The sequence below is a fragment of the Crassostrea angulata genome, chromosome 5, assembly GCF_025612915.1.
Source record: "Crassostrea angulata isolate pt1a10 chromosome 5, ASM2561291v2, whole genome shotgun sequence".
Classification (NCBI taxonomy): domain Eukaryota; kingdom Metazoa; phylum Mollusca; class Bivalvia; order Ostreida; family Ostreidae; genus Magallana; species Magallana angulata.
In genome coordinates, this window is record NC_069115.1 from 38,381,165 (window position 1) to 38,407,999 (window position 26,835).

Here is a 26,835-nt window from a genome sequence, read left to right on the forward strand (position 1 = left end):
TTTCCAGAAATACTCTATGTTTTTATCTTTGTATATGTTCATTAGATGCTTCATGAACTAATTTTAAGCCGAAATTTTTAAAATGAAGAATAGATAACTACAAGTATCCAAAATACGAATTTCTCCAAAAGTCAAGTACAATGTTTATTCAGTTTTCAAAACATTAGATAACTTCGAAAGTATCATATCGTCATTTGTATCATCCTCTGGCCATCTAAGATGCTCAATACACCACCATATGTGTTTGAATTCCTTCGGTAGTCTTTCCAGAGGAAGTCCATCTTTAATTATAACCACAATCGATTTTTGACGTTGGTTACGAAATGCGTGTGTTATGGTCATTTGAACAGCATATGACTGCCATCCTTTGTCCAGGAAACCTTTGCTTACGATAAATATCACTTTCCTGCTATCGTTGATGCAGTTGACAATTTCTTCCGATACCCAACCTCCTGGAATGGAATCTTTTTCTTTAAACCACGCTTTTAAATTTAAGATTTGAAGTCTTGGATATAAACTATCAGTGATCCAAAAAAGGTCTTCATCACAATAAGAAACGTACACATCATGTAGAAACACATCTCCCTGGGTTGGTAGATAAACGCCTTTCCATCTTTGTTTTATTCTTAGAACAACGTACTCCAAATGAACACGGTATTTATTAATAACAGCTATTATGATGAGTGTTAACAATGTTAATACCAGCAATCCAACAGAAAATATCAGCCACTCGGTGGTCTGACAATCTAGTTCAAATTTTCGCCACATATTTTCGCTGAATAATTCAACAATTGCAGTTTTACTCTCTATACAGAGTAACCCAGGAAGATCTGAAAAGATATATTGATGGTTTTTCATCCATCTCAAAGACTGGCCGTTTAAACATGTGCAGGAAATCGGATTGCCCTCTAAATAAATTGAGAAATTTTTAAATGATTTAAAATATTTCTGATCTTTCTCAGATATCCTTGATATCGAGTTGTACCGCACATAGAGTGTGTTTAAATTTTGTAGTTCCACCAAGGAATTTGAGAGTGCAGAGAACATATTATGATCAAGATTAATCTCCGTTAAAGAATTCTTCTGGTCTTTCAAAAGGAAAGAGGGTAGAAAAGTTAACCTGTTTTTAGAAATATCAAGTTTAGTCAAGTGTTTCAGATTTTTAAACAATCTATCGGAAATTAAATTATTAGTAAAATCTAAGTTGACATCAACCGCATGTAATTGCTGAAGGTTTTTTACGCCTTGAAATATATCAGGGTGGATGTTTGCAAAGTCATTTTTCGATAAATCGAGGAAAGACAGTGACGGAAAATTGAAAATACCTTTTAACATCAGAGGGACGTTTGTTTTTATGAGATACAACTCTTCCATGCTTTTTCCAAAAACTTCTACTTGCAAGGGCCATTCATGGGCATCGTGAATAAAATTATATGAATAGTTAAAAACCTTAAGATTCTTTGGTAGATAAAGTTTAAAAAATGGATGCATTTGCTTTAGAAGATACGTAGAGTTATTTACCGCAATACGGGGTGATTGAGTATTGCAGCATACATCCATACTTTGCAGTAATGGACAAGTGAAAAAAGCGAAAATTGCATTCAAATCAACATGTTGTATGTCATTATAGTTGAGGCTGATAGTATTTAAGCAAGCCCATAATGTTGTTCTATATATATCTGCCTTTAGATAGATAATATCGTTGTTTCCTAAATAAAGTTCTCTTACACAGATGTTGACAAGGTACTCAAATAATGTATCATCTATGATAATTATATCAGATTCAAAAGTTTCCTTGTTTCCACTTAAATCAAGTTGTTGTATTTCACGATTTTGCAAACATTTCAGGGACCTTAATGCAACATGAACACTACACCTACCACCGAAATTTATTTGAATTTCTTGATTTAAGTATGGAAATGAGCAAAAGAGGTCTTCTGAAACGTCACAATCTACGTGGTCTTTAAAATACATAATTAGACTGTTGATTGGAGAGCGATTTAGACCTTGAAAAGACGTACTGGTTAACTTAAAATCGCTGAGAATTTCGAATTCTAGTTGAGATAAACTTGTAAGATTTTCAAATGGTTTTGTAAATGCAAATCCAAAAAAGAGATCAATTTTTAGGTGTTTCAATGAAGGTAGTTTTGAAAGCTGTATATCAGGGTATCCCAATCTTTGAAAATTGTTTTGATGAATTAGAAGAACATGTAATTCATCAAGTTTATAAAATACATTGGAGTCGATTTGATTTTTTTCAAGGTTTGCAAACGAGAGATCCAAACTGCACAAGGAGGTCAGTTTTTGAAAAGTCCGATTTTCGATCCTTGTTATTTTGTTGTGGTTTAAAATTACTGAAGTCACGTTGGAATAGGTGGCTACCTGTCGAAACGTATATTCTGTCAAGAGGGAAAAATGATTGAAAGATAAATCCAGAGTTATACTGCGATTCTTTAACTCGGGAGGTAACAGTGTTGGTAATTTGGAGATGTTAAAGCCACTACAGTTCCACAGCAATCCTTTATTTCCACAATCATCAGTATAGTGTGAAATTCGGCAACTTTCTGTCATCACCAGAAATACGCTATCTGTAAATACAGAATAAACTAGCCTGTGTGAATGTATGTGAATATATGATTACAAATTTTATGAAATGTGATCATTAGACTCGTAATTTACAACCAAATGTCACTATTGCTTTTCTTAATCATAGCCAGAAATGACATGCTACCCATCAAAGGACATCTACATTTGTATGTATGAAACACATCCATATATTAATTAATTCAATGGTTACAGCATTATTGTTAGATAATTGCATTTATGTAATCATTGTGTGTTTTCTGCTGCAATTGCATATGTAAATATATCTTGTTTGTTATATTTTTTTAAAGTTGGGGTTATTCTTACTACCTAATAGTGTTTTTTTGTATTATGACGTCATCAGTAGTGTTTTTTGTATCACATGCTGGGGCTACGTCATTTACAAATCACCTTAAAATATTGTTAATTTCTATACGAATTGTGATGAACTTGTTAAGCCCAATTCCAAATATATGTTGAAATATTTTGAAGTGGTTTGCCTTTTCTTATTTTTGAACGACAACAATTTTTGTCGTACATCTGTATATGGTATTAAATGTATTACAATCTGTTCTCTTGTTGATCAGTTAACAATGATTATATTATCATCAGGGGATATCAAAATACTCATGTATTGCAATAAAAAAAAAATATGATTTATGATTTTTTTTAATATGTATATACATATATAATATACAAATTTACATATGTATTATCTTTCAATGTCTTTTAATCAATAACAATCCACACAACCCTTGTGTATGAGCTGTTTAACTTTAGGCAGTGGAATAATTAGGCTTTTCTATTTAGATATTCAATACATTCTATATCAAATAATCAATTTTCACGAGAAAATGTACATGAATTACATGAACACCTTTACATGTGAGCTTATTTTTAATACATGTACTTGCAATTTAATTCCAATGCATAATACCTTTCTAAATGAATAAACAATGTATTTTTCTGTTGAGATATCTCAAATATCTCACTGAGTTTCCCTCTTCCAAATTTTGTGCAGAAGAAATCTCAGTAAAAGTTATAACTATAGCAATCAAACTTCACAGAATAAGCGGGACTGATATAAGATAGAATGTGCATGCAGATATAGAATCAAACATACTTTTTGTCGTTTCGTGTTGTATAACAAAGAACACCTATGTTAAGCTACAAGAATTTTTGCAAAAAAAAATCCTTTCATTATTTCAGATACTACATAAATTTTCCATGCTACGAGTTTGCTCGCGCAAGATCTAAAAACAGGTTATAGTGCTAAAGCAGGCAATCTATTTTTAGATCGTTATTTTTACATGTACATGATATGTATTATCTTCAAAGCCGTCTTCCCTACCGGTCAATATTTTGTTTCATTAATACAATTTTTGATAGAAACTGTATACTATTGAGCAAGCAACCCTTTTTTCCTACACAAAGCACTTTTAAAACCAAATGAACATGTAACAATAAATAAAGAATGTTTGTTCTCACTTCCGGTTTTGCTAAAACAAGGAGGCCGAAATTAATTTTAAAAAATATAGGACTTGAGGACTTGAATTTTTAGTCAAAGCAGAGAGAAAAGTAATGAAGGACGTCTAATTACTTTTGTATAGTTATAACATGTGGTTATTTCTCTTTTAGCTCACCAAGACGAAATCGGGGGGGGGGGGGGGGGGGGGGGGCTTATGCTATACCCCTGGCGTCGGTGTAAGTCCTGTATCTAAGATATCACTTGTCGTATTTTCACCAAACCAAACCTGCATGTATGATTCATCTGGGCCTACTTATGAACTTGAAAGACTTTGATGCTGAATCTGGGCCATGAATTTCAGATGTTAAAGGAAGTTTGTGAATGTTTTTGAGGCAGGTTAAAGTTTTGGGGGCATGTGCCATTTGATAACCATTTCTAAGTTACTACAGGTCCTAAAATCACCAAACTTGCATGGATGGTGAGTCTTATGATACTGATACACTTGACAGGCTTGAATGCTGAATCTGAGCCAGGTTTTTAAGATGCTGAATAAGGTTAAAGTTTTAGCTGGTTAAAGTTTTAAGAGCAGGTGCCCTCTGATGATTATATCTTAGTTATTACTGGTCCTAACTTCACCCAAACCTTACTCATACTTGCTTGATAAATGTGTTTGTAGTTAAATTATATAACATGTTTTTTTGGATACAGTATTGTATGATATGATACACTGTTGTGTTATATGAAACAATATTAAATTGTAAAAAAAAAAATAACATAATGATATTATCATGATTTTGTTATATATTAAAGTGTATATTATGATACAATATTATATAATACGTTATTCTATTATATGACATAGTATTGTATCACATAATATTGTAAGATAATATTGTATCATATGATACAATATTGTATTATTTATAATATTGTATCATTTAAGTCATCATGGTATAATATGAAATTGTATTATAAAATGTATTATTGTATCACATAAAATTGTATCATATGATATGATATTGATTGATATGATACTGTACTATATGATACATAATTTTATTCCAAGATAGAGAAGCATATGATATTGCACTATATCATTTGATACATTGTTGTATCTTATTATGTTGTATCAAGTGATTCAATATAATATGTATTTTATATGATACAATATCAAACAAAACTACTATATAATACAATATTATATATTGATATCATGGTATCATATCATACAATGTAATATCATATGTTACAGTATTGTTATGTGATACGATATTGTAACATATGATATTATATAATATTTTTTTATTATATTGTATTGATGATATACAATTATATATAACACAACACAATACCATATTATAGTTTATTATACAATATCATATATTGATACAATGTCATATGTAACATTATCATATTGTTTCAATATATATGACAATATCATATTGTATCATATTTAATATGACACAATATCGTATAATATCATAGGATAAAGGCGATGCCCCGTCTGGGTGAGCTTTGTAATCTGTGATTACCTATGTTTCGATATTGAAAAAAGAGTTGGTTTATATTGATTCAGATAGTTATTCGATATTTCCCCTTTGTAAAAAGAAGTCTTTTAATCGACATGCTATTTAGAAATAAACAGCATGGTAAAAAGTTCACCGGAATATGAACTTGGTTAGTCACGTAATCAAATCCTGTGAAGCCTGAAGGGCTTCTCAAATGATTTAATCATGTACCAACCAAGTTCATATCCCGGTAAACTATACAAAATTGCTGTTTATTACTTATATTTACGTTTGAAGAAGACACATTCTACCAAATTATTTTACAAAACCATTTTGTTATGTTTATAATAATTCTATGTCGAACAACATACGCGTGCAGCAATCATTCTATCGTCATTTAAAATCTCACTCGGAAATAAACGTTTTCGCTATTCCCTAGGTTCTTATAAGGAACTATTGCAAAATAATGTAAATATTGAATAATATTGTATATTTATCTATTAGAAATCCCTTTTAAACCATAGAACAGTAAAATTAGGCTACTTACATATTACTAAAAGTAAAGAAATGCAACGGTGTGTGTACTTCATGCTTTTAGTATTATGTCCCGACATCATCTAAAACAAAAAGATCATAAATTAAACATGAAACAAAACTACTATGCAGCCCACAAATGAGAATGCATTTTTTTTCTTATTTCAAATACAAAGATATGATTAAATTATTTATTTTAAACGGTTCTGAAAAATACTTTCAAGTAGAGTAATCTAACTGGGTTGAATACAATGCCATAATGGTCAATAAGAAAAGATAGATAGACAAATTTATAATTTAGAAAAAAATCCACTTACTAATTAACATGGGGATACGTACTTACAGTTTACGGCCCGTGGAAGACATCTTGGTTGATAAACCCGGAAGTCAACGACTGTGCGTTAATAGAGCCCAGTTTCAGACTGTTATTTAAGATTCAAATGCTTTTTCTCCGCTCTGTAATTTTAAACATATGCTATCAGTTAAACCCCTGTCACACCAGAGCTGCGTCCTCGCGGCGACCCCGCTGCGTCCTTAAATAATGTAAAACGCCAAGGTAAACGCAGTAGAGTCTCCTACAGCGCCGTAACAACGCAACGGCATCTTCGTCCGTCGCGGTGGGATCGCCTTAATTGAACATTGAAGAACGCCATGTGACGGTGCGCACTTTGAACATGCACAAAGTACGCGCCGTGGCTCTGCGTTCTGATAAACACGCCGTAGAAGCGTAGTGAGGTCGCCGTGACAGCGCCGTAAGATCTCCAACAGCGCCGGGGGGGGGGGGGGTGGGTTCCACTCCCATGCAAAATTTAAATTTGATTAAATTACATTGTAAAATTACCTAAAATATGCCTCGGACCACACCCCCCCCCCCCCCTCCGGGGCAAACTCAAATAACTGTCGTACCCTACTGGAAAAAAATTCTGGAGTTGCTTTTTTATGATATAGGCCTAATGAATTGTTTTGAAATTAAGGTAGTCCTATACTCGGCACTAAATGGGCTCAATCATTAAAAGCTTAGCTTTAAATGATAAATATACATTCTAGCAATACATATACAAAAGAAAATATGTATGTTTACATGCTAGTTTGTTTGCTATCACCTCTCAGACGGGTGTACCCCCTTGAGAAAATTATTGACAATTATGAAATTTGCCAGACGTCCGTTTTTCCTAAAAATAATTACCAATTTTGGGAAAATTAGAACTGAACATACAAAATAGAATATAAATATTTATTTAAGCCATATCTCATCAATAATTTTGCGCAAATTTTTGTAAGTAAGTACGCTTTATGGACCTGATGTTTCAAAATAGAATACAAAAAATGCAATGCTAGTATCGCGTTTGGTAATTTTTTTACTATTTTATGGACTCAAACTTAAATTCATGGTGTTTATTCTATAGATTGACATCTTAGAAAAAAGATTTGGTAAAATAAATTATATGTTGACGGATTACTTTTCACGCTATAAGCTCTAAACCAAGTAGACCCTGACGAAAAAATCCGTAAAAATCACATTTTGCTACAGTTTTCTGTCTTGATCTGTCAACAATGATAGATATCATTTAAACATTAATTAATTGACGATTGATTAATTTCAAAATAGCTTCTGTCTCCTAATTTAAACCGGTTTTAGTAAAAGAAAAGGAAAAATTCGGAGGGGGGGGGTGTCAAAACAAAGAAGATATAAGCATACCTGAGATCCTGGTTAATCAGAAACTTCGTTTTTCATTTTACTTTAACAGAATCGAGTTTCTCAACATTAATCATTTCTATCTCTCATAGAATACATATATTACCGTTCTTATTGCTTATTATTGCCATTGTTAACAACAGCGATGTAGAGCAAAATCAATACCGGGTATCAAAAACGCTTTGTAAAAGTCGGACCAATATTGTAAAATCCGTATTATGACGTAGTGCGATACTCGGACTACTTTAAAGTTTAATCAACTTAATTTAAAAATATGTAATACTGTTACAGATGGGCTAATCTCAAAGATCTTTCGCAGAAATCATATGGTTTCACTATAATCAAAACTTTTTTAAAATTTCAGTATTTTGTGAGTCTGCATCTAACTGTCTAAATATTTTTCATTTTCTATATTTACCTTGGTGGAAAATGTTAATACTGAAAAAAATTGGTAATACTAGTTTTTTACAGGAGTTGTCGATCTTTACTAAATATTTTAAGAAGAAAAATACCTTTCAGTTTCTGCATTCAGTGGAAAACAAATTTGAATATTGAAAATAATTAAGTTGATACATTTAATACTTGAGTGACGTATTAACAGTAAGTTTTGATTGGGATTTTGTGTGTGTTTGCATAAGCCTCTATCGTCAATAAGGTAAATACTGTATATTACAGTAATTATAGTTACCTTACAGTGATAGAGGATCGACTCTTGGCCTAGGAGCGGTAAACTATATGAGTGTAACGGACACCTCTGCAAGTTCACAAAATATGATATCTGACTCCGATGATACAGGAATAGTGAACATGTTCCCAAAGAGCACTAGTGAATGGGGTTCTAATTTTGTGGAGAAACTCGGTGTCAGATGCAGACAATGTGACATCTTTGAAATAATCGTAAACCGGTGGCGATTGTTTAATTTGTTTGATGAAGACTATCTGGAAGTCGAAAGCTGCTCCAATGCATGTGATTTGGAGGCTAATTACGATTCTTTAGAAGATATGTCAACTGAAAAAGCTTTTCCGCCTGAGGTTCAGTGGAGGATGCGCGTTCGAACCCAGGAGAATGACATTTTAAGAGAGCCACTGATATCAAAATGGTAAGAATGGTACGTGTGAGGAAAGCAGAATCTTCTTTATAAGCTAGACTAAGTATAGCTTCAAGAAGCTAAATAATATGACAAAGCTATTGAAAACAATATGATCATGCGATTAACACATTAAATTTTGCGTTTTAAGTTAACGTGTTGTGTGTTAAAATGTAGGGGAAAAAAGATATTCTTCAAAAAAAAAAATTAGGCCTAGTTTCATCTTTTGTTCTGGCATTCCATGAATTTTCAACAAGGATTATTTCTCTCCAGTGCATTGTAACAGAAGTTCTGTTACAATGGACTGGCGAGAAATAATCCTGTCAGAACATCATTTTATTTAAATCATAAAATTATTTAAAAAATGACAGAACCATGCACGTCTGAGCAATGGTCCTTGCATGGCAAGAATTGGTCGCACGCCAGTGCATGTATATAGTTTTGTAGTAACTGCATGAATGGGAGATATAATGACAGATCAGATTTTGATTAGAACCCAAGCCCCCTAAACAGTCTAGTTGGATTCCCAAAATGGAGTCAATGGAAGTGAATTTCTGCAAGCATTTTGGAGTCTGTTTTGGGAGTCTACGCAAACTGGAGATTTTTGTATGAAAACGTGGAGTCCACAAGAAATCATCTTGCAAAGTGCTGCATGTGCTGGCAGACTTCTGACATGTTTTAAAAGACCCAGGATATAATTTTTGCACGAAATAGGGGTTCATTTGCATATGAGAAAATTATTTATCTCTAAAGTTGGACGTTTGGACGATGCTTAAAAAGTATATTTTTGTGTTTTTCATGGAATTTTATTGGTATTAAAAGGAAAATTGCATCAAATTTTACTGTAAATTTTATGCATTCTGCTACAATTTAAAATCACCAAAAATGCAAATTGATAAGTGCGTAAACGAAAAGAGCTCCGATTACTAACAAAAACTGGCTGCCTAAGCGATGATTAAAAACATCTTATTTGTATTGAAAAAAAAGGATTAATTGTTTAAAAGCCTACTGGCCTGCAACCAGTTCTAACCGAGTACCATTTCTCGCCAGTACATTGTGACGTCATTTTATCAACACATAAAATTTTATACGAAAAATGATGTCACAATGTACTGGTGAGAAATGGTACTCTGAGAGAACTGGTCGCACCCCAGTAGAAAATTGAACAAATAAATACAATTGCTCTTTAAATTAAACAGATAATTATCATCAAAACAAATTTCATTTCAAGATGATTTAAAAATAATTGAGACTGAAAATGACAATACTTTTAACAAACAGTGATAAATAAACATATCCAAGCGTTTGATATATAGTTGTGTGTGACCAAAGTTATAGGTGAATTTTTTTTATATTTTAAAAATCAATCTAACGTAATACAAGTTTACAGTTATGAACATATGCCATAGATATGAGACTAAAACATTCAGAAATTTGTTTTGGAAGTTTAAAACTAATTTTTAGTGTGTTTTGGGCCAATTTTAGAGATTTATTTGGAACTAAGGAGCATAACTCACACGTTGTTTACTTTAGAAACGCCATTTTACTGCAATGCATGATGGAGCCAAAGAATCCGTTTTCGGAATCCCGACTAGACTCTTATCAGATGCTCTACCAAGTGAGCTATCTGGCTCCAGCAATCAAACCACTCTGATTGTCTCACCCCTAACCCCCCCCCCCCCCCCCCCCCCCAAAAAAAAATGTCTTTGGCCTAGAAATTCAACATCCCAGGCTCTTTGGTAGGAATAAACCTTAGTTCAAGGGGACGTTGGTCATGGCACCAAATGATATGGGTTAGGAGAATGAGAGATAAAAGAATAATTAAAGTATCCTCTTAATGAATACTTTGAAATTGTAAACATGCATGAGAGTAGGTTGTCCTTATATGCATGGAGTCCTCATATTATACATGTATGTTACATTAATAATAAGAGGATCAACCTAATATAAGGATGGGTGTGAATGTAGTACTAGACATACATGAATCCACACAGCCCAGTTATGTTTTAATTTTGTTAAGTTTTAAGTATTAAAATACACGTGATTACAATTGTGAAACACCAGTCATGGAAAAGATGTACGTAATTACGCGTCAGCTACGTCAGACATTGTTTTTGTGATGAATGGATAAATTACCTTAATTAGATAGATTAATCTTAACAAGTAGTTTATTAAATCATACCATGTATATTAGTATTTTAAGGATATAAACACATTTAAAACTATTTACCTCAAGAGAATTAAAACATCCTCAGAGAAAATTAATTCACTTTATAATAATCCAAAAAATCATGCCCAGTGATAAAATTTCCTGACAAGAACATCACATTTAGGCTCTTTGATACAGTATTCAAGTTTTGCAACTCAACTTCCTGTTATGCATTGATCTTAATTCTTATATAGTGGTCAGTTTATCTGGCAGTGGCCATGCAGTGACCCATATTTGTAATTCAATTGGAAATGATTCAGATAAATCTTGAAATATGTGATATTGGTATAAGAATCGCATTGAACTGTTTATATTAAATTTATGGTTAATTATATTTAATATTTAGATTTATTGGCATTTGATGGTATTTATGTTACTGGGAATCAGTAGAATTAAAGTTTAAGAGAAATGAAAAACTATGGTTTCACTGAGAGTTTCAGGCCATTAAATGCAGTTATATCTGGAAACAGATATATAACTAGATTAGGTACAAAGCTTGTCAGAGATAGCACAATCAATGGCTTTTCAATGATAGCTGGAAAGTCAATAAAAGTTCAGTAGTATTAATTACATTGGAAAAAGACCAGGTTTTTTCTGTAAGTGTTTGATCCCTCTGCCCCCCCCCCCCCCCCCATTTAGTTCCTAGATTTTATTTAAATTTGTATGATTTAAAAACATAAGTGATAGAGTTTACAGTCTTGCTTGCAAAGTTAAATTGCTCCACATGATGTCAACAAATTACCCCTAAAATTATCCCATGGGGAGTCCTGAATGATGCATAGCATCCTCAATTCCCAGGGGAGCTTACAAATAGGGCTGCCAAATTATAGCACTAATTACAGTAAAGCTCAGTTATAGCAAAGTCCTAGAAACCATTGGATTTACTTTGTTATATATCTGTAATTCATTATATTTGTATAATTTTTTCCTCAGGTTCCTAGGGAAATTGACAGAAATAAACCACTGCATAGCATCCATAATTTCCCAAATTGAGCCGGGCGGAGTTGTTTCAGAGTTAAAATACCAGGTTTTGTTTGAAAAGGTGCTGCAGGCTTTTGGATTATCAACTTTGTAAGTATTTATCTCGTGTCAATACATTAATTGTGTGTATTTTTGGTCATTTGTCTTAGACATTATCAAAACATGCATGATTGTCAGTCTCTTGTCATTTGATATCTCAAAGGGCCTAATAATAAGATGTGTAACTCAAAAAGTTAAGTGTGTCACAGTGGGCTTCTTTTTAAACTATGCGACATTTGAGACTGATGATATTTTTAAAAAAGGTAAACCAGGACAACATACTGTAAATTCCTAATATTACGCGAGTTCTTAATTCCGCGATCCCGCTGGTTTCTACCAAATCGCGAGAATATAAAATCGCGAACGTTGAACTTTTCTCCTTATTTCTTATAGTTTTCAACTCTCAGAAAATAATGGCGAGATTTTAAAATCCGCGAAGGATGCTAATTCCTCGCGTTTAATCAGGAATTTACAGTAGTTTTTATAAATCTGTGTCAAGAGCTTTTGGGTTTTTTTCAGCTACTATGCATTGTAAGATATATTTTCAGCTTTGTATCTTCGAGACTGCGTTTCTTGTAATAAATATGTATATTTCAGAAAAAAGGTGACTACAATGTTAACTTAACATTTCAAATATCTGCAGAATGTTGAAGGTTGTAAGGTAGTTACTATTAAAGAGTGATGTTGTTTTTGTTCAGGAATATCTAATTGAGTAAATTGACCTTTATTAGCAAGAGTGGATTTTCCTTAAATTTTGTAGTTTGTATTTCATGTGACCTTTGGACTCTTTTCATTAGTTACACTATGGGAGGCAAAGAGATTGCCATTATAGTAGTTTTCTATGCTTAATTATTTGACTTTGTCTTTTAGGAGCCATCCATTTATAGTTACACAAAAAGCTCAAATCCTGGGTAGAACTACATCGTCAAAAGCTGATATATTGTGTTGTCGAGATGATTTGGAAAACCCAGTTATCTTTGTGTGTGAGGTATGTACACAGCAATGATAACAGTTCATATTTCATGTTCCAGTAGAAATATTTTGAGCTCATCAGGACTGCGTCGGGGGAGCTTATACTTTAACCCTTGGTGTCAACGTCTGGTTAAATTTTTGGAGCAGGTCTCCTCATATCTAATTTATTACTGGTCCAAACTTCACCATATTTGTATGGATGGTTCATCTTATGATACTTGACATGCTTGAAATGAATGCAGGATCTGAGCCATAGGTTTCAGATGCTTGAGGAGGCTAAGCTTTTTAAAGCTGGTTTAAGTTTTTGAGCAAGTTGAAGTTTTTAGAGCAGGTGCCTTTTGATGACCATATCTAATGTATCGCTCATCCAGTCTTCACCAAACTTGTAATTACTTACATATTTACTTAAGCCTGTCGTTCTATCAACAACAGTCCTGTAAAGAATAAGGTTTCGGGCTGCTCTGGCGGCACTGTTCCAGGTCAGATAAGTTGGCATTTGCCAAAAGGGTATCCCTATCGTTCAGATAACTCCTCCTACAGTTCAAGATAGGAAGTTTAGGTTCTCAATTATATATCCATTCCGGTCCGCTGTAAAATAAAAAGATGCATCAGACCAGAGGCACTGCATATCGGTCAGGTCTGACGGTCCGATGTCCTTCGCATAGACTGCAGTCGAATACAAAGGATTTGTCATACTGATATGCAAGTCCCAACCTCTTATTTTTTAAGTATTTTACCCTTGATATCTCTAATACTTGGATATATCTCAAAGTTTTTAAACAGTCCTATGTAGTTCGAGATAACAAAGTTTGACTGTATATCAGAGATATGCATATTTCTTGGATTTTGATTTTTGATAGTATATGAACAAAATTCAGGCTTGTAACAAAACATTTTTCTCGCAGAATATTACATATAGGGTACCCTTTTATACAGATAACTACTCCTTCAGTTTTCATTGTGGGAAGCTGTTGTTTTTCAACTTATTGTACATATATTAGTGATGTGCATACTGTAGATTTCTGATTAAACGGGAGGAAATAATATCCGCATAAAATCACATGAAGCATCCTTTGCAGATTATAAAATCTTTTATTTTCAGAGAGTTGAAAAATATAAGAAACTAGAGCAGAGCTCGTGGCAAAGCCACGAGTAGGTCTTCCGTTGTTGCTGCGGGTTGAAAATATATGTGATATGGTGTCAAACGATTATAATGACTAAACATTCAGTTCTGCTTTTGTTAAAAAAAGTGTTGTAATTGAAAGCCTGTATATAAAACGTGTTTTGAAAAGGAGAGGAAGAAAATCTTTTAGGAAAACTATTTGTCGAACACAGTTTGTGTAATCGTTTCAAAAATTCTTTAAAAAATGAGATGTTTAATGGCGAGTTAAATTTTCAAAGGGTAGCAAGCATTGTTATAAACAGTATGTACTCATGATTCATACCAGGAATTGTATTTTTTTTTTTAAAAAAAGAACCCGCTTACAAAACATGTAACCTTTTCTATGGGATAACTTCTTTATTTATTTAAATCTTTCTAAATTTTTGAAGACAATGTGCAAGTTTAGAATTATTACGTGCTGAGATAATTTAGTAATTAGTCAAAATTGATGGCTTCTCTGAACTTTTCTACAGGGAAATGTGTGTCGTCTGATATTATTTAATGATACGAGTAGACTTAGACATTCAAAATAATATATAATCAGCTAAAAAAAAGAAGATCAGCGGGAGAATTTATGTAAAAGCGAGCATCTAAATTTTACACCAGATGGTTCTGTTTCAAAGAGACACCGCTATGTAACGTGAATTAAATAACCTTATTTACAGAAATGAATATTACTTCTCTCGACAATGTAATAATATTCAAAATCCTTCTTTTATGTCAGTGTGTTGACTAATTAAATTGAAAAAAAAATTCAATTGCGCTTGCGTAAATTGGAATTCTGGAAAGGAATTAGACAGTCCGTGTTAGAGAAATTCGAAGAAGTTATGAAACTGGTCAGTTTCTAGATCAAACTGCGCATTGATGTATTAAAGGACTATCATGGGTATCGTCTGTACCCACGGTCCGGAATCCGTATGTGCAGTCATACATTGTGTGTACATCGATACACCTTTACCTCCCCACCTACAGCCATACAAATCAGGGTGCAACCTTCATATACACATGCATAGTGTTATAGTTCTGGAAATTATTTATCTTGTATTTTAATATATTGGGTATTCATTGTTGAGCTAAAATTAGTATTCCACTGCTGCAGCTAACCTTGTAAGTAAATTAAGTTGCATTACAACCTCATAATACACAACTTCAATTAAAAGTTGGTTTTTTTATCAATTTTCAATCAATTAGAAATAAATAAAATCTCCAATAACGCACATCTATCTCACTTAAGTGTAACTTTGAGAAGCGCATATATTTTTGGGAGGCAGATATGTCGATATAGTCTGCAAGTCAAGTGAATTATCATGGTCTTTCAAATCTGTCGACACTTGCAGTACTTTGATGATTTCTGTGGCGATCGACTGCATTGCATAATGCAGTCGTATTTCCCAAGAACAACATTTCCTTAGACTTCAAACTTTTAATTATAATACATTATGAATTATTCTGTTCATAACTATAGAAGTTTAACGCGTTTAACAGGTTTATTTATTAGCTACATTCTCAGGTTACGATTTCACATCTTCAATGTGAAGATGATTGACTTCGAATAATAGTCTTATTGTTTATAAAAGCACCCTTTCAACTGTTACTCAATTACATATGTTCTGAGAAGCGACACAAGATTTTCAGTCGCAAATGGCGATTGAATTAACACAGACTGAACGAATAAACAAACGGGTGGGAAAATGAAACACGTTGAGGAGAAAATGTTACACATAAGAAGAAGTCACCAAAAATGATTTTTCGACAGATTTGGATATCTTTTCGCCAATTTAAAAAAAAATCCAGCCCAAGGACTTTGTCAGCGGGGCGGGAGGAGGGAGGGGGGGGGGCGCAGCAATGAGTTCGCTTCCATACTGAAACGAACAACCATGTAGAAAAAACTACTGCGTGATTAATATGTGAACGATAGAACCTAATCTCAAGTTGTTTAAAACTCATGTGAATATTCTTTAAAATAATCATCAAATGCCTCAATTCAGGACAATTCAGGACATTCTTTTATCGTGCTAGCAGCTACCGCAAACATGTTACATGGAACTTTGATTATAATTTGATTTGATTTTTAAACTACCTTGTACGCTATCGTATAATCAAATCAATGCTTAACCAACTGTACAATTAAAATAAATTTATCTTTTCATTTTAAACCTATATAATAGTTGAAAACATAATAAAATATAGTTCTGTCCGAGCAAAATATGAAACATGAACGCGTGATAAGGTACATGTAAAAGAACACGAGCCGACCGCGGATCACTTGTCCACTCGCGCTAGATCTGTGGCTACTTTGTGGGGGGGGGGGGGGGGGGAGGGGGGTAAAAATTTTTAGATATACAGACCAATCATTAATTTATGTCTGACGATTTTTCCGATTTGGAGTTATATCGTTCATTAATATTCACTTACACTCAAATTTTTAATAAAATAAATACAAGATAGACAAACTTTTATAACATAAATTTAAAACAGTTCTTGTATTTACGGCTTTATAAACTCAAACACGTTCATATTCATCTAAGTGTGCGTCGCGGTGTGCGAAACTTGTGTATTAGATAACCGCTTACCGCTAGGTAGTGCAGCCGCGGCTGATCTCCTCGGCCGTGGAGGAAGGAAAGATTACGTAAAGGTACAACGCACAGACACGCACAGCTCTTAACCCAGGAAGATTTGAAAAGTTTGCAGTATAATGACCATATTCTATCAAATAGAAGTTCTTTATTTTAAACTTGAAACCCACAATTGATCTATGTCTGATATTGCTTTAGAATATGAGAATGACATTGATTTTATTAATTAACTGAACGATTTCTTAATTGACACCTAATCGTTTAGTCCATAAACTTTTATGTGTAATCAAAACTAAAACAGTTCTTGAGTTTGCGGCTAAATAAACTCATACTTGAGAGACGCAACTCTCGTGTATTAGATAACCGCTGACCGCTAGGTAGCCCAGTCGCGACCATGGTGACCGATTTTCTCGGCCGCGGGCGAGGGAGAGTTTCGTAAACTTGGCCAAATTGCCTCGAGTACTGGTCAACAGGTATTACTTTTTACCCTCATTTTATGCAATACCCGAACACAAAAACAGTTTTATGAGATCAATAAAGTCACAAACAACATTTTTTGCAGCGACGCCCATTTCGAAAAATTTACCGTTTTAGAGTTATGAGGCAAAGACTTTTAAGGGATCTAGACTCCTCATTTTAGGGGCTAGCCCCTTTTTTATGGTATCAAATGAAAGCTCTTAATATTCTGCACAATTTTTGTTCTATATGTGACTAGACAAAATTTACAACTAAAAAGTTATTGAGCAAAGATGTAAGCAAAATTTAACATTTTTTGAAACATAAATTTCAATGTAATGTTTTAAGAAGTAAACGTGGGTAAATCAAACATGTAAAACTAGGAGGACAACGTTCAAGATGTCTACATTAAAGATTTGTAAATTAAAACTACTTGCTACGGATGAACTTGGAGCCTTTGCAGGTACACGAGACCCACTAAAAAAATATTCAAAGGGGAATAACTCAAAACCGGAAGTAGCGATTTCACAATATTTTGTGCTATAGTAAGCTATTGTCATTTCCAATAAACCCTGAAAATTTGAATAAAATCTAATGACAAACAAGCGAGATATTACAGTTTAAAGAAACGTCTAGAAGAAAAAGAAGAAGAAAAATAATAATGAAGAATTTCCAACAGAATCAGTACAAGGTCTTCCGTTGGAAACGGAAGACCTTAATAAGGAGAAAAGTTCCAAGTTCCGTGATTTTATATTCTTTCAATTTGATGCAAACCAGCGGGGGGATTAAGTACTCGTGTAATATAAGGAATTTACCTTTATTTTGATTTTTGATAATTAATGAAAAAATTCCAGCTGTTGAACTTGGTCATTTTCTTGCAGAATATTGCATATAGGTTACTAGTACATGTACTCAATTTCTCTGGATAGGTAGTGTTTATCAAGTCAGGGTTGAGTAATGGATTAGAGATACTGTTCACATAGAAGAAAACCTGGTTTGCTGTCACATTGACAGCTTTTCACTTGCTTTTGTTAGTTAGGTGGCTCAAGGAATTATGCCTTGTGGTGGTTTAAAGGAAGGGTTTAAGTTTAATTACATGCCCAACACTTGAACGTGTTGTATTATATGCTACATGTGTTATGGGTTTCCTCATCCATCAGACTGAAAGTTTTTTAGTCTATCCATCCACTTGTTTAGTTTTTCTCACATGAACACTTAGAACAAAGGAGTATAAAGTACATGTATATTTCTTTTTAGCCGATTGATCAATTTCTTACTAGAAAATGATTTGATGAAGATTTAAAAAAAATTGAACCTTTGATTGAACTTCATATTGCTTTTTTGTTTGACAGACCAATTTAGAAAGAAAACAAAGCTAGTGAAAGTTACATTTATTTATTTCAGGTGAAGAAAGCTTTATCAAATGAAGATGATAATTTGCCTCCTCCTCCGACAAAGAGACCCAGAGCTACATGTAGCACATTGGACGATGTAGATACCTGTGACTCTGGGAACCAATGGAGTTGGTCTCAACATATTGGTGAACTCTTTGTATACCTAGAGCAGTCACCCATATCTGACAGGATTCTTGGCTTCACCATTGAGAAGACCTTGGTATGCAATTTTGTATGGTTAAATCTTAGTAATAGTAAACCCACAAAGTCATGGTATGAAATGTCATGGTTGTTGTGGCACTGTACCCATAAAACCTTGAAGATTTTTTTTTGTCAAGTAGGAATGTCTCAGATTGTTATTTCAAACAACCATGCTTTACTTACCTAATAAAAAACATTCTTATAAAGAACTATATTAAATGACATGATATCATGATAACATTAAAGAGGCTGGATAGTTGTCTCTATTTTTATACATATATAAATCTCCTTAAGAAGAAGAGCTCTGTATGAAGACCTAGGAAACATTGAAACTTTAAAGGGGGAAATTTATGGAATTTTTCTTTACTAAATGATAGTTTATAGCTAAACAAATCATTTAAAAAAAATAAAGGTAGATCTGATGGTAAACTGTGTTGACTACCTAGCCTCCTTAAATTACCTGCAAATTAACAGGTTGGTTGACACTTAATGAATTAGAGTGTAAAAATCTATAGAATTTCTATGAAATTTGACTAAATCTTCAAAATTATCAACAACATACATAATCAATTTTTATTTGATTTTATTTATGATTGAGGACAGAACTTATATTTGTAAAATATTGATATTGGTGTTTTGCAGGTAAGAGTAACTTTGCTAAAAGTTCATCCAGCTGCTATTGAGAAAATTCAGAATACACCTGTAAATAGGCCTGGATCTCTGAAGCTGAATGAATATGAAAAACCGGAATTTTACTACAGTCAGTGCTATAATTTTTTGAAGAGACAAGATCGGAAAGATTTATTTAAGACTCTTTTGCTCATAAAGATAATGCAAGTAAGAAGAGAGGCTGCTAGAAATAGTTGAGACATGCCAAGGATTATAAATTAGGTATTAGTATGTGAAACTACCAAAAAAAGCTAATTTTCTGAGTGAAGCACTGAGAACATGAATTGTGAAATTTATCTAGACAAGGAAAACCTTTCAGAAAATACAGTCACTGAAACCATTAAAAACTTCATTGCATCTGATGGACATATTAAGTGCCCATCCGATGGTAGTTCTGGTTTGGGCACTATACAGTGTGGTTTCCAAATCCAGGAGACCAATGGGAAACCACCCTATTGGTCTTGTAGTGAATTTGCTCAAGTTGTTTCAACATTTTCTTCTCTGATATTGGAAAGCAGGGCAAAGGAGTTGCATGGATAGAATAAGCAATAAAGGCTATACCAAATTTGTGAAAATCACGACCCTTTAGTCAGTGGTTGTGATGATTTTTAAAAACATGACCCTCCATTCTCAGAAAGTGAAAAGGCATAGATGTTCAGAAATATCCTTTGCACTGAATATTTTGTTGACAGACTTGCTTGTTTAAGATAAGCAAAGAAGCTGATTTTCAATATTGTGATTCTATGACTACTTTGTGGATTCTAACTATGTGTAGGTATAACCTGCATCAAACATTTAATGCATGTGGTGAACAAATAAAGTGCCAATTGGTCAGTAATTTTGTTTTGGGGACTATTGGTCATAAACTGACTTTACAAAATTGCACTAATTTTATGTGTGCAGAGAAATAAAGTGATCATAAAACGATTTCACATTCTTTATAATTTGATATAATATGCTATAGAAAGATAGGAAATTTATGTATTTATACTTTCATCTGTAAAACCCACTTTCACAGCAGAGTGTGGTCAATGCGCTTACCACTCAGCTTCATGTAACTAGGCAGGCTAAAAACTTGCTTTTGATGAAGAATGCGGAACCAGGGCTGGGAAATTATATTTAAGAATAAAATAGCAAAATTATGTCCAATGGTTTAATTGACATTTTTCGTTTTGCAGGTACAAAAATGTAGTTTTTATGACAAACTGCCATCGCACCCTGCTTGACTCTTCTATCTGGTTCCTGCCCTAAAGGGAATGGAACTTTCTTCAATTTTGTTTTGAACTACACAACCACTCTTGATGTGTTTAGGGTACATTTTTCATGCTTTGATCTACTATTTTTCACAAATATATTAGTTTGGATATCATTGAATACACTTCTTGCTAACGTTTTCAGCTTTTTCCGATGATCAGTCAGAGAACCTGGACAAAACAGTGATCTTGATTTTTCTTGTTGTCCATAGTTAATATTAGTTCCTCTTTCACTGTATAAGCCTGTATAGTACACTCTAATTATCTTCGATCTTGAATTCTTTACTACCTTGCTACTCTAAACAAGAATAGAATTCCTGGGTCCCCGCCGGTCAAGCAGTATACTAGTATCGAGTCTATCGACCAAGGCTGATTTAGGAACTTGACCAAGGTAATAGTGGTATAAACATTTGGTATAAATTTTATGAAAATCCATCAAAATTTGTAGGCATGAGAGCGCTTACAACGTCAATTTTTGGATAAAACGGAGTCATTATTGTGGTCAAAGTCCGATAACTCCAACAAAAAGTATCGACCAATGCTGATTTTCGAACTTGACCAAAGTATTAGTGGTATAAACATTTGGTATAAATTTAATGAAAATCCGTCAAAATCTGTAGGCATGAGAGCACTTACAAAAAGTGTGACGGACGGAAACACGGACAAACGGACGGACGCCCGGCATTTCTATGTCCCCGCTCCGCGTTGCTTCCATCACTTTTTGATGATTTTTTTAATAAACATACACATACCTGTGAAAGAAGAACAGTTGAAATCGATGAAATGGAAAATATCCTAGATATCTTCAATAACAAATTATCCTTTTTCACTCATAAAAGTTTAGAGGAACAAAAACATTTTTTTTTACCGGAGATTTACAATATGAAATGTTTATTCTCCATTCAAAGGTATTCGGGACACCTCGCGTAATTTTTCATCCGGGCTTATTAATGGCTGATGCAATGCAAAATCCCCGTAGACTTTCTATTTTGGATTGTGTATTGAAACCTGAAACGGTAGAGAGGGCGATTCAAAACAGATGATCTAGACATTTTTCATATTAGTGGATGAACGCAATTTGAGCCCAAAGGTATTTATTATTATCAAAATATCAAGCGAAAAGTGGTGGAAGCAAAAACTCGGGACAGAGTATAATAGAATATTGTATCCATTACACATTTACACTAGAATAGAACTTCAAGAGAAATGTCTCCTTTTTTTAATTTTGATAGATTTGGAATCACACACACTTGTAGATCTTCTATTTCCTAAGTAACCACAAGTTGAATAAATTAACAGCCCATCAATATTTTCATTCCGTTTGTCTTGCAAATCTTGACTTGACAATCCTGTACTTTCAACATCTAAGATACATGCAGGTTCCACAAATCGTTGATACCCCTTTTCGTCGGTTTTAACAATAGCAGGAATTTCGTTCGACTTGGACTCCGTAAGTACCCTATCAAATTTCTTTACAAATAATCATTTGGTACATCACTAAAATTTCAACATATCATTCAACACGCTATCTGTGTCTTTCTCTGAACTGGAACTCTAAAACGTACTTTGGGTTATGTAAAGGTCCATGAATAAAAGGGATGTATGGTAAGATTATTGCAGTATGACACTGTTGGATATATGAATGGGTCAAATTTTCTTTGAGGTCCAATTTGGAGAAATTTTTAAAGTAAGACAAATAAATCGATGGAGGGGATGTCCTATAGATGTGCAATGTGTGTATCTAGAGATGGGGTGGGTGAGGGGGGGGGGGGGGTCCAGATCCCCCCTCCAAAAATCAAACATTAAATTTCTATAAATTACATTATAAAACTGCCAAAATATCCCCATCCACGGAAAACTTTCTAGATCCGCGCATGAATCCCTCCTTGCACTGTAAATAAAATGATGGTTTTTTTTCTAAAAATAAAAAAAACTTGCAATGCCATTTATTTTGCTTGAAATAAAAAAAAAACTTAAATTTACACTTTTCTTAATTGTCTAGTGATCTATTTGTTGAGTAGTTTAGAGAAATCATCCCCTCCTGGGGCATATGTCCTTCGGCGGGAAAGTTTTCTCTGAACTTTTTAACACTACCTTGTTATTTATCCATAACTTTACACTTAACAACTCTAAAACTTTTGTCAACTTCATTTGAAAGTGAACAGTATATAGAGCGTGTAATTTCATACACGTTTAGCTTGAATACAAACACAATGTAAAGCTTGATTCTTTGCGAAGGCGCTGTCATTCACGGCATTTGGGTTTTTCCATTTACAGGGCCAGGCATATATCATGTGCAATTTGTAAGTATATGTTTTCTCTCTCCTTTCCTTATTGATGACCATCTTTTGCTTGCATATAACCTACTTTGCCATTTGAAAGAATTTACCGGTAAGCAGTATTTTTAAAAGATTTTACACAACTGGAAATACTTGGTACGTAAACAAACATTGGAAATGCTTGTACATGTATTAGCGCTTTATACATTTGTTTGCTCACTGCGTTGCAGAGACCAAAACAAAAGCTGCAAAGATGATAATTACAGTTCAACACAATTTCATCGGAATTCGTGTTCTTTTGTTTTTTCAGTGAACATACTTTTTAATTTTTGTCTCCTGGCCATCTAGCATGCAATCTTAGTGCACATATTTGCTGGTGATATTTGTCATACATGTACAATGAAAAAACGTTTATTTATTTATTTTTTTTAATCCTGGGTTGCGTTTTACAACGGAACTTACGACTTAAGACCAAATTAATGAATGCTTAATATTTATTGAAAACTGATAAATGTTTGAATTCAATGCCTATAAAATATAATTACAGAAATCAAAATAAGAGTTTAAAAAATGGTTTTATATAAATTTTGTTAGTCAAAGAGGATTCTATGAGGCTGAAAATATTTACGACTTTGTTGTAAGTTCTTTAAATATGTAAAACGCAGTCCTGGGCACCTAGCATACAAACAAATAAAGTGCGTAGTTAGGATAACCATGAAAACTTTAACTTTATATTGCGAAATTTGCATTTATATTATATTTTACTTCTGAACATCTGGTACGGATTTTTTTTTTTTTGAATGAGCATGAAATCCTTTACAAAAAGTATGAAACGTTTTGCCCTATGTTCAAAGGTTCTATATTTATAATTAGGGCTTGAACGGTTCTTTTTCAGTGAACTCGTTCTGGGACAAAATCACAAAATCAGTTAATTTACGAATCGCAAGGAAAGACCCCCCCCCCCTTCAAGGTCAAAAGGTCAATTCATGATGACAAAGCAAAATAATCAGGGTTTTTTTATATCGCAAAAAGAAATGTTTAAGATAATAAACCTATTTTTTAATAAAATCTATTTTCATTTTGTTTTAGGTGTTGTGATGATATGAAAAGCAAACTATGAAGTACAAACAGCGATTCAGTTTGATACTTGCATTCTTTTGTTGTAAGTAGTTCACTATCCTATACATAATCGTATTCTCAAATGAAACTTACGTAGAATGATATTTATGGATTGTCGGGAGGCACAAATACCAAAAAGAGTCTAAGGACAAGCAAACTTACACAATATACCTGTTAAATATAAGCACATCAACGCTTGAACGGGTAATTGTATTTTTGGACGTTTGAAAATATGACATATGCACGCATTTATTTTTGCTTGAGATACAAATGAAGAATACGTTAAAAATAATGATTTAAATATATTCGGTGTGTATACGGTATATGTAAGTTTGCATGACATGATAAACGATAGATAAATTACAGGATGTTGACTAACATATTTTATGATGATTTTGCATGCTGTTGTAACTTCATATCATACAACATTTAATGACCTTGCATTTTCTTACACTCTGAAAGTAAACAGTTTCTGACGATCGACAGATTACAGAATTTAGTAGGTCATTCTCAATAACCTATAAGGTTTGTGTCTTAAATTACATCTAGCCCGCTTTTTACCCCGCATTTGAAGCGTAGTTATGAAAGAGCTTAATAAAAAGTGCAATATTTCCTTTTCTTATAATTGAAAACAAAATATGCAAGACATCCATCTGCTACCGTACGAAAAATTCCACCCTGACTTAAGGCGGACTGTAAGCGAAATTTGAAAGGCGGACTCCGTCTTTCATTCCTCTGAATGTATAACTAATATCACAGATTCAGGGTGGAGTCTGGGCGGTATATGGCTCGAAATATTTAAATGAGATTAAGCGTATTCCTGGTAATAAAAAGCCGCCTTAAAACAAACGGGAATCCGCCTTAATCTTAGGTGGAATCCACCTTATGATTAATTGGAATCCGCCTTAATATAAGGTGGAGTCCGCGAGATTCCGCCCTAAAATTAGGTGGAATCCGCCTTAGTATAAGGCTTTTTAGTCTACTTTTTAGTCTCCCATGTCCATTGTCCTTCTGCTTTTGAGCTAGTTTTTATCTTCATTAGGCTGTTTCTCAATGCTCATACTAGGACAGCTTAAATATAAGAAGGCAGCTTGCCACCATCCCAATGACTTGTTTGTATTGTTGCTTTCCTTGTTTTTTAATTGTTTAGCATAATGTCAGTTGTTTTCAACAGCTTAAAATTTTAAGGAATGAATGAAGGGATTTCTATACTTTATACATTCTGTGACATTTACGCACTGTCTAATATCTTTTAAATGAAGAATAGTTTAAACCTATCTTTTCTTCACATACAATAAGCACACTTTTAACTGTACTTTAGTACTATTATTGATAAAGTCATGGACATAATTAAAATTTGACTTACTTTCGATATTAACATTAAGGTTCTTGTGTTCATGTCTTTTAGTCCACATAAAGCGCACACTTTGCTTAACTCCATAAGACTTGGTTTACATCAAATAGCTGTAAATAATTTTCACTGTATTTCCCCAAAAAATAATCCTCATAACGGTTTACACATGATCAGGAAAGTTAGGCATAACCGTTGTTGCCAAATTCAAAACTCACTTAGCGCGAGCCTCTGAGGCCAGAAATATGATAAGGGGTAACACTGATTTTGTGTTTACAAGTGCTTGATGGCCGTAGTAAAACAATTTTAGTAGCAGTTTAAAAGTACAATAAATATGCTAGCGTGTTCATAACTCATTCCTGTATTTACGGATAAACAATTTGAAGAAAGAAGTAAAGTTTATTGAATGAAAGCAACAGACAGTTTATACGAATGAGCTATTTATAGCACAGACAATGAACTGTTGTGCGCCTTTAACACGATTTGGCCAAGTTCTAGCCGTAAATTTTATATTATAACTTGCAAAGAATTTCCAATTAGCTAGGTTAAGGCGGAATATTTAATGATTATAAGAGGGGAAACGGGCAGTGAGAAATAATACGGTTAACTTTAACAGAAAACGGCTAGATGCTGAAAATACGGCTAAGGTTTGAGATAAGATGAATAAGATGGAACCCGTCTAACCCGTTTTCCATGTACGCCTTTGATACTCCTAAGTACGGCTACATTTTAACCGGAATACGTTTAAGTTCACCCTGAGTCCAGCCGGAAAACGGCCAACATTTTCGTACGGGTGACAGCTTACAAAAAAGGATTAGGGAGTCTGACCTTCCCTGCATAATTTTTGTTTATTTTTACCATTATCAAAGTTAAAGCAACGAATATTTCTCTGAATAAAATTTTGAATTATTAATTCATTCAATAATAATAAGATACATTTGACTATACAATTAGACGTAGTTTATTAATAAAATTTGGGTATATATTTTACTGTTTTAAATTTTTTTTTTTGGCAAGCATCTACACTTTCCCTCTTGTTTTGTCTGTTTTATCCCAATTACACTTAACATATGGACCCTCAGTACTATGGTATTATAACAGTCGGAGGGAAAGTGTCCATAATTGCGCTTGTGTAAAATTTTAAAGGCTTCAATTATTGGGGAGGGATGTTAAACATTAAAGAAACTTGTATGTCTATATACAATTAAAATTACATTTCCAGATAATGGTGTTATTGTGTAAAACAGTACCGATCAGACCCAATTTACAGAAAGTAATCCCCAAATTAACCCTGAGT

The 26,835-nt window shown here is 33.4% G+C and overlaps 2 protein-coding genes and 1 pseudogene across 5 annotated transcripts; 2 read left to right on the top strand and 1 right to left on the bottom strand.

Moving 5' to 3' along the window:
* LOC128184388 (toll-like receptor 4) lies at positions 1-25,876 on the bottom strand. Of its 4 annotated transcripts, none has more exons than XM_052853839.1 (4): positions 25,554-25,876; positions 6,433-6,549; positions 6,107-6,176; positions 1-2,588 (listed from the first exon to the last, which is right to left on the bottom strand). In XM_052853839.1, exons 3-4 carry the CDS (start codon positions 6,174-6,176, stop codon positions 145-147), a joined length of 2,514 nt encoding a protein of 837 aa, XP_052709799.1. In that variant the 5' UTR covers positions 6,433-6,549; positions 25,554-25,876; the 3' UTR covers positions 1-144. The 4 variants fall into 4 exon arrangements, with proteins under 4 accessions (XP_052709799.1, XP_052709801.1, XP_052709798.1 ...); XM_052853841.1 differs by lacking the exon at positions 25,554-25,876 and adding an exon at positions 11,108-11,396 and having other exon boundaries at positions 6,437-6,549; XM_052853838.1 differs by lacking the exon at positions 25,554-25,876 and adding an exon at positions 11,108-11,395.
* Positions 8,496-20,464, top strand: LOC128184390 (uncharacterized). The gene is made up of 5 exons (XM_052853843.1): positions 8,496-8,889; positions 12,020-12,157; positions 12,977-13,094; positions 18,677-18,886; positions 19,510-20,464. Exons 1-5 carry the CDS (start codon positions 8,525-8,527, stop codon positions 19,732-19,734), a joined length of 1,056 nt encoding a protein of 351 aa, XP_052709803.1. The 5' UTR covers positions 8,496-8,524; the 3' UTR covers positions 19,735-20,464.
* Positions 22,981-26,835, top strand: part of LOC128184389 (uncharacterized) — a 7,655-nt pseudogene continuing 3,800 nt past the window's right edge.